This window comes from Microcaecilia unicolor, chromosome 6 (genome assembly GCF_901765095.1).
Source record: "Microcaecilia unicolor chromosome 6, aMicUni1.1, whole genome shotgun sequence".
NCBI classification, from domain to species: Eukaryota; Metazoa; Chordata; class Amphibia; order Gymnophiona; family Siphonopidae; genus Microcaecilia; species Microcaecilia unicolor.
The window spans coordinates 248,194,983-248,203,064 of NC_044036.1; the positions used below are offsets into that span (position 1 = coordinate 248,194,983).

Consider the following 8,082-nt stretch of genomic DNA (forward strand, 5'->3'; position numbering starts at 1 on the left):
ACTGTTCTTTAGTTGTGTTGGATGACAACTAGTGTTGTGCAAAAATGTGTTTCTATCAGTTGGTTTTTCATGTACTTTCGTTGAGAGCTGTTTGTTCTGCACTTTGATTTCTACATCAAGGAAATGAATGAGTGTGTCGGAATATTATTGTGTGAATTAGATGTTTCCATCGCGGCTATTAAGCCATTCAGTGAACCATGTGAATTCAATTGCTGTGCCTTTCCAAAGCATGAAATCATCGTCTATATATCTCCACCATTTATGGATTTTAAGGCTGAAAGGAGAATTTTCTATCCAGTCTTTTTCAAAAGAAGTCATGAATAGATTTGCAATTGAGGGTGCAAATGTCGCTCCCATTGTGACTCCGCTGATTTGTAAATAGAACATGCCATTGAAAAGGAAAAAGTTCTCTTTGATGGCTAATCTTGTTAGTTCCATGAGGAAATCTGTAGGTATCAATTGTGGTCTCTACCTCGCTTCTAGGACTTCTTTAACCACTCTGAGGGCTTCATCCTGGGGGATAGAGGTATATAACACGAGACATGATAGAGGTATATAAAATAATGAGTGGAGTGGAACAGGTGGATGTGAAGCGTCTGTTCACGCTTTCCAAAAATACTAGGACTAGAGGGCATGCGATGAAACTACAGTGTAGTAAATTTAAAACAAATAGGAGAAACTTTTTCTTCACCCAACGCATAATTAAACTCTGGAATTCGTTGCCGGAGAATGTAGTGAAGTCAGTTAGCTTGGTAGAGTTTAAAAAGGGGTTGGACGGTTTCCTCAAGGACAAGTCCATAGACCGCTACTAAATGACATTGATTGTTTGTTCGCTGACTTGTGTGTTTATATAGACTGTTGTAAGCCACATTGGGCCTGCCCGTGGGTGGGAAATTGTGGGATATAAATGCTGTAAATAAATAAATGGACTTGGGAAAAATCCACAATTTCGGGAATAACTTGTATAAAATGTTTGTACGTTTGGGTAGCTTGCCAGGTGCCCTTGACCTGGATTGGCTGCTGTCGGGGACAGGATGCTGGGCTCGATGGACCTTTGGTCTTTTCCCAGTATGGCATTACTTATGTACTTATGTAACACAATGAGAACTTACCTAGGAAAAGACAGCATCGTAAACATTGATGGGAGCATTAAAACATCAATACACCTAAGGGAGAACTAAATAAGCCAGATTAGTACATGTCGATCCTGCACAGACAATGTTAACAGGATTAACCACAAACTAAAAATATAAATATGTAGACAATTAAACTGAACCCATAGAAGCCAGATTCTGGTACAGTGAACAGCAGAGAAACAATGATGCATATTCCTCTGTACAAAATATGAAGATAAAAGATAATTTCAAAAACTGACTTGTTCCAATTGCTACATTATAAATTAACAAATACAGATTTTTAAAAAATGGAAAACAAGATACCACCATTATTGAACTAGCTTTAAAAAAAAACCATTTTTTCAAGCAGGACGATAAGCTGCTGTTACAGCATCCTGTCCTGACCTGAGAGAGGAGGTTTTGGTCTCTCAACAGTTATTTAAAAATGAATTAAAATTAGTCAAATAAAAAGATATTACCTTAATTTCATTTATATTTATTAACCTTTATTAACACTGCTTCCACACTACTTTATCCTAAACTAAAAAGAAAATTATTTTTTTCTAACTTTGTTGTCTGCCCATTTACTTCTCTGGTTTCTGCTTTCCTCTGTCTTAAGTCTCTTGCCAGGATTTCCTGTCCATTTGAAAATTTTCTCTCTCCTCTTCTTCCATTTAGCTTGCTTCTATTTTGTTTTGTTTTTTTACCTCTGTCCAGATTTAATTCATTCTTACTATTTAGTTTTCAGTTTCCCTCTTTACTGTCTCCCTGCAGCTTTCTATTTCTTTTCTCACCCTGGCTTTCTTATTTATTTCTCCTTATTCCCCAGTCTTTCACTAACTATGCCCTTTTTCTGCCCCCTGTATCTCCCTCTCTCTCTCCTTCCTTTCTTTCTCTTCTTCCATTATTATCTCCCTACTCTGTCTATCTCTCCCCCATCTCCCCCTCTTTGTCTCCCCCCTTTCTGTCAGCATCTCCCCTTTTACTTCTCCCTTCCATCATCTCCCTCTTCAGTCTCTCACACCTTCTGCCCTCTTCCTCTCCCCTCTTCCAGCCAATATCTTCTCTGTCGCCTCCCCTTCTATGCAGCGTCTGACCCCTCTCTTTACTCTTTCCTTCCAGTGTCGACCCTCTCTTTTTCCCCCTCCTCTTTCCATCCAGCATCTTTTCTTCCTTCTCCTGTTTCTTCTTCCCCTACCCCCTCCTAGACATTCCAGCCACTACTGCTGCTACTTCTCCAAACAAGCAGCAACAGCAAAACAGTACACCTCAATCTCGTGGGTCTGCAGCCTCTATGCCCCGGAACAGGAAAACAACATTGGAGGGAGTGGGACCAGCAGCCGCACGTATAGAGGCTGCGGCCTTCAAAAGTGAGATATGCCGTCTTGCTGCTGCCGCCACTGCTGCTCATTAGGAGAAGCAGCAGCATTGGTGGCAGGGGGGGAGATGGGAAAGTGCTGCTTTTACTGAGCGGCTGTCCATAACTGCTGCACGAGACTTTCATGAGAGGTGCACAGCCACGCAACTTAGAAAGATCAGTGTCAACAGGGGCGTCCAACCTTGGCCCTCACTAGGAGGCAGATGCAGCAACCAAACGTAAAAAAATCTAAATCGTTAAAGTCCCTAACGATTTTAAAATAACGAAAAATGCACCAAAAAAAAAAGTCACACATGCTGAGATCGGTAGTGAAACGTACAATGTATCAAAGAATCACAATACACATCGTTAATCGGCCCCCAAATCATGCGCAGAGCAGCCAAGCGTTATGTTAGCTGCTCTGCGCATGCCACAAACAGTCAAAACACAGTCAAATCGCAAGCACATGGCTCCCAAATAAAAACAAAAATAAAAAAAAAGGGTCGGGAGGGGGCAAGGGCGCTCATCAGGAGCGTCCTGTACAGACGGCCTTGCCCCCCCCCCCCCCCCCCCCCCCGCTGCTCCCCACTTTCCGCCGCTCCCCCCACCCCGAAAAAGCAAAATTCTAGCAGCCCCTGCCCCCTCCCCACTTTCCGCCGCTCCCCCCACCCCGAAAAAGCAAACTTCTAGAAGCCCCTGCCCCCCTCCCTTCCTCACTACTCTCTCACCTCAGCTCCGCCTCCCGACATCCTCCGTCCGTGCCCCGCCCCCTTTTGGGGTCGTCGCCGCCATTCCCCTCCTCCATCGGGCCCCCCTTCCTCTTACCGGGCCCGTGCAGCGCCTCTCTCCTCTGTCCGAAGGCGCTGCACGGGCAAGAAGAAAGCTGAATCAGCTGATGCCTGCCTTCGCCTAGCTTCGATAGAGTGTCTTTCTCCTCCTGGGCCCGCCCCTGTCTGACGTCAGTAACCTACGTAGGTTACTGACGTCAGACAGGGGCGGGCGCAGCAGGAGAAAGATGCGCCATCGCGAAGGCAGGCATCAGCTGATTCAGCTTTCTTCTTGCCCGTGCAGCGCCTTCGGACAGAGGAGAGAGGCGCTGCACGGGCCCAGTAAGAGGAAGGGGGGCCCGATGGAGGAGGGGAATGGCGGCGACGACCCCAAAAGGGGGCGGGGCACGGACGGAGGATGTCGGGAGGCGGAGCTGAGGTGAGAGTAGTGAGGAAGGGAGGGGGCAGGGGCTGCTTGAATTTTGCTTTTTCGGGGTGGGGGGAGCGGCGGAAAGTGGGGAGCAGCGGGGGGGGGGGGGCAAGGCCGTCCGTACAGGACGCTCCTGATGAGCGCCCTTGCCCCCTCCCGATCCTTTTTTTATTTTTATTTTTTTATGTGTTTTCTGAGGTCCTTTGGACCAATCACAGCGCTTTTAGCTCTGCTAATGCGCTGGGATTGGCTCAAAGTTTGTTTATTTTTTCACTTAACACTTTTTCCTGCCACGGAGCTGTCCTAACGAGAGGTCCAGACCTCTCGTTAGTTTTCCTGCCTTTTTCCTGCGTAAAGGCAATCGGAAAAGGTTAGTGCATGTCGTTTCAATGGGGTTTTCACACTAATTGCTCATCTCCATTCCGTTTTCGTTAGCTGCTACTGTCGTCGGAAAATAGGCTTAAGTGCATGGAAAGGATAGGAAATTCTTCCCTGAGGGCTCATTTAACGATGAAAAACGTTTAGTGCATCTACCTCTAGGTTGGGTTTTCAGGATTTCCCCAATTAATATGCATGAGATCTAGTTGCATACAATGGAGGCAGTGCATGCAGATAGATCTCATGCATATTGATTGGGGAAATTTAGAAAGAAAAAAACTTATATATATCTATTTATCTATCTGTGTTGCAAAACCCATGTACGGAGAGCCAGGAAGAGTCTCTCTTCTGGGTTTCTCTACACATACCAGGAAAACACTATAGTTTTTGACCCATAACCATATGATTTCTGAAAAACAATTTCAAAACTAAATTTTTATCACGTTCAGACATGAATGACACCAGGATAGCAGAATGGATTTCGTCAAATCCAGAGAGTTCTCGAGGATTTCAGTAATATTCAAACTGTCTGGGCTAGCAGGTTCCAAATCTTCAATTGAGATACATTCCACAGAAATGTCTCTTTTGTATGGCAATTAGTACATTTTATTAAGTGGAGGAAGAGCATCACTAGGGAGTTTCAGCATTTTCAACATATACTAAGTGGGCTTAACACATGACTCAACTTGGCTCTGGAACTTTCCAAGGTCCTATAACCAGCCTGACTGGGCCACTGCATTTCCCCAAACCAAAATTGCTTCAAAGTGGATAATTGGCCCCCAAGGTAATCAAAGTGCAGAGGAATTCAAACCACTCTTCTACATTCAGATCTGCAGGAGTAATCGGGCTCTTTGTCCCTCCTGCAGGAGCAGGCGAACTGGTAGCGGCAGGCTGTGGAGAAGTATGGACAGGTGGCCTGAGCAAAATGCTGTCCTCAGGACTCGCTAGTCCTTCTTGCACTGACGCACCAGCAAACACGCCTCCATATTCTCCTTGTGAAACAACTCTAAACTGCATCAGTGGTGTCTGGCCATCCAGGAGAGTATTCGGTATGGCACACTTCACTTTCCCCTTCCTTTTGTCCATAATTGCACAGAAATAATGCACAAAGCAAAAAGAACAAGCAAAGGATCACAGAGCAGCCTCCTTGGTTCATGCACCTTTGGCCATCTTGAGTCTCTTTGCACCAGTTCTCAAAGTGAGAACACATATATGCTTTTGATTTAAACAAAGTATATATGGTCACTTTTTTTGTATGGGTAGAATTTTGTTGGAATCGCAATTGCACTTGTGTTTTCATGTTTATTAGATTCTTGATATACCGCCTTTCTGTGGTACATTCAAAGCAGTTTAAATATTACATACAGATACTTTCTCTATCCTAGTGGGTGCACAATCTAAGATTTGTACTTGGGACCATGGAGTGCTAGGTGACTTGCACAGGTTCACAAGGAGCCACAGTGGGAATCAAACCTAGTTCCCCCTAGTTTGCAGCCCACTGTGCTAACCATTGGGCTACTCTTTACTTCTTAATGCATCTAAAGGCATATACGGTGTTTAATTCCAAATAACTATTAGCTGCATTGAGGGGAGGGCATATCAGACAGCACATTGATACAGGTAAAATGCTTTGAAAAGTGTCCTACTCTGTGATGATGATTAAGTTACTGTTACATGCTGTAACACGTGTCACAGAAAGATTAACATTATTGCTTCATTTGCAGATAAAAATGTCATGTTTTTATACCATTTAGATCTGTCCTGAAAGCTTTCACTTGTAAGCGTTTTGGTGGGGGGGGGGGGGGGGGGGGGGGGGGGGGGGGGGTTTCTTAAGTTTCATCCCTGTTTTTAATTTGTAAATCACTTCACATTATCTTTTACAGGAAAGAGAATGTACATCGACATGTGCTCAGGTTGCTGATTCACCTTCATCACAAAGTGGCGCCAGCCAAATTAGAGGCACTACAGAAATCTGTGGAACCTACCAAAACGGTGAGAGGTTGAGCTTTTTTTCTGTGAGCAGTGACAATCTATTTTAGATATGCTGTCCATAACAAGTCCATTTTTAAAATTTCATGTATGTATTTAGATTAAGCTCATGCCTTTTTCACTAGTAGTTCAAGGTGAGCTATGTTCAGATACAGTAGGCATTTCTCAATCCCTGGAGGACCTGCAATCTAGAAATTACCAACATGCATTAACATCATTAGTGTACATTGTTTTACTGAGTCCTATTTTACGCAGTAGGACCTGGATGATGATAACGTGCATGAATGGTGTTCATGCACATTAGTAACCCTAGCTTTAAGTTTGTATTCTGAGACAGTGGAAAGTTGTGACTTGCCCAAGATTACAAAAAGCATTGGTGGGATTTACATGCATACTTGCTGGTTCTCAGCCTTCAGCTACTCCACTTCACTGTTATCAAACACAGTATTGTATAAGGGTTTCAACTCTGTTATTCAGACATAGCAAGCTACAGTGAAATGTTGGCACATCTTCCATTCACAGAAAATATCTTTTTCTCCACAGATAAACAGAGGGATGCTATCACACTCATAAGTACATACAGTGGTGGAAATAAGTATTTGATCCCTTGCTGATTTTGTAAGTTTGCCCACTGACAAAGACATGAGCAGCCCATAATTGAAGGGTAGGTTATTGGTAACAGTGAGAGATAGCACATCACAAATTAAATCCGGAAAATCACATTGTGGAAAGTATATGAATTTATTTGCATTCTGCAGAGGGAAATAAGTATTTGATCCCCCACCAACCAGTAAGAGATCTGGCCCCTACAGACCAGGTAGATGCTCCAAATCAACTCGTTACCTGCATGACAGACAGCTGTCGGCAATGGTCACCTGTATGAAAGACACCTGTCCACAGACTCAGTGAATCAGTCAGACTCTAACCTCTACAAAATGGCCAAGAGCAAGGAGCTGTCTAAGGATGTCAGGGACAAGATCATACACCTGCACAAGGCTGGAATGGGCTACAAAACCATCAGTAAGACGCTGGGCGAGAAGGAGACAACTGTTGGTGCCATAGTAAGAAAATGGAAGAAGTACAAAATGACTAGTCAATCGACAAAGATCTGGGGCTCCACGCAAAATCTCACCTCGTGGGGTATCCTTGATCATGAGGAAGGTTAGAAATCAGCCTACAACTACAAGGGGGGAACTTGTCAATGATCTCAAGGCAGCTGGGACCACTGTCACCACGAAAACCATTGGTAACACATTACGACATAACGGATTGCAATCCTGCAGTGCCCGCAAGGTCCCCCTGCTCCGGAAGGCACATGTGACGGCCCGTCTGAAGTTTGCCAGTGAACACCTGGATGATGCCGAGAGTGATTGGGAGAAGGTGCTGTGGTCAGATGAGACAAAAATTGAGCTCTTTGGCATGAACTCAACTCGCCGTGTTTGGAGGAAGAGAAATGCTGCCTATGACCCAAAGAACACCGTCCCCACTGTCAAGCATGGAGGTGGAAATGTTATGTTTTGGGGGTGTTTCTCTGCTAAGGGCACAGGACTACTTCACCGCATCAATGGGAGAATGGATGGGGCCATGTACCGTACAATTCTGAGTGACAACCTCCTTCCCTCCGCCAGGGCCTTAAAAATGGGTCGTGGCTGGGTCTTCCAGCACGACAATGACCCAAAACATACAGCCAAGGCAACAAAGGAGTGGCTCAGGAAGAAGCACATTAGGGTCATGGAGTGGCCTAGCCAGTCACCAGACCTTAATCCCATTGAAAACTTATGGAGGGAGCTGAACCTGCGAGTTGCCAAGCGACAGCCCAGAACTCTTAATGATTTAGAGATGATCTGCAAAGAGGAGTGGACCAAAATTCCTCCTGACGTGTGCAAACCTCATCATCAACTACAGAAGACGTCTGACCGCTGTGCTTGCCAACAAGGGTTTGCCACCAAGTATTAGGTCTTGTTTGCCAGAGGGATCAAATACTTATTTCCCTCTGCAGAATGCAAATAAATTCATATACTTTCCACAATGTGATTTTCAGGATTT

The 8,082-nt window shown here is 44.7% G+C and overlaps 1 protein-coding gene across 2 annotated transcripts in view; it reads left to right on the forward strand.

Annotated features, from left to right (window-relative positions):
* The window catches only part of NELFB (negative elongation factor complex member B), a 200,497-nt gene that overhangs the window by 170,386 nt on the left and 22,029 nt on the right, over positions 1-8,082 (forward strand). For both annotated transcript variants that reach the window (XR_003942541.1, XM_030207069.1), the window contains exon 12: positions 5,931-6,039. Coding sequence is in view for 1 of the 2 variants with exons in the window: in XM_030207069.1 (XP_030062929.1) it covers positions 5,931-6,039 (109 nt within the window). In the remaining variant the exon portion in view is untranslated. The remainder of the gene's footprint in view (positions 1-5,930; positions 6,040-8,082) is intronic.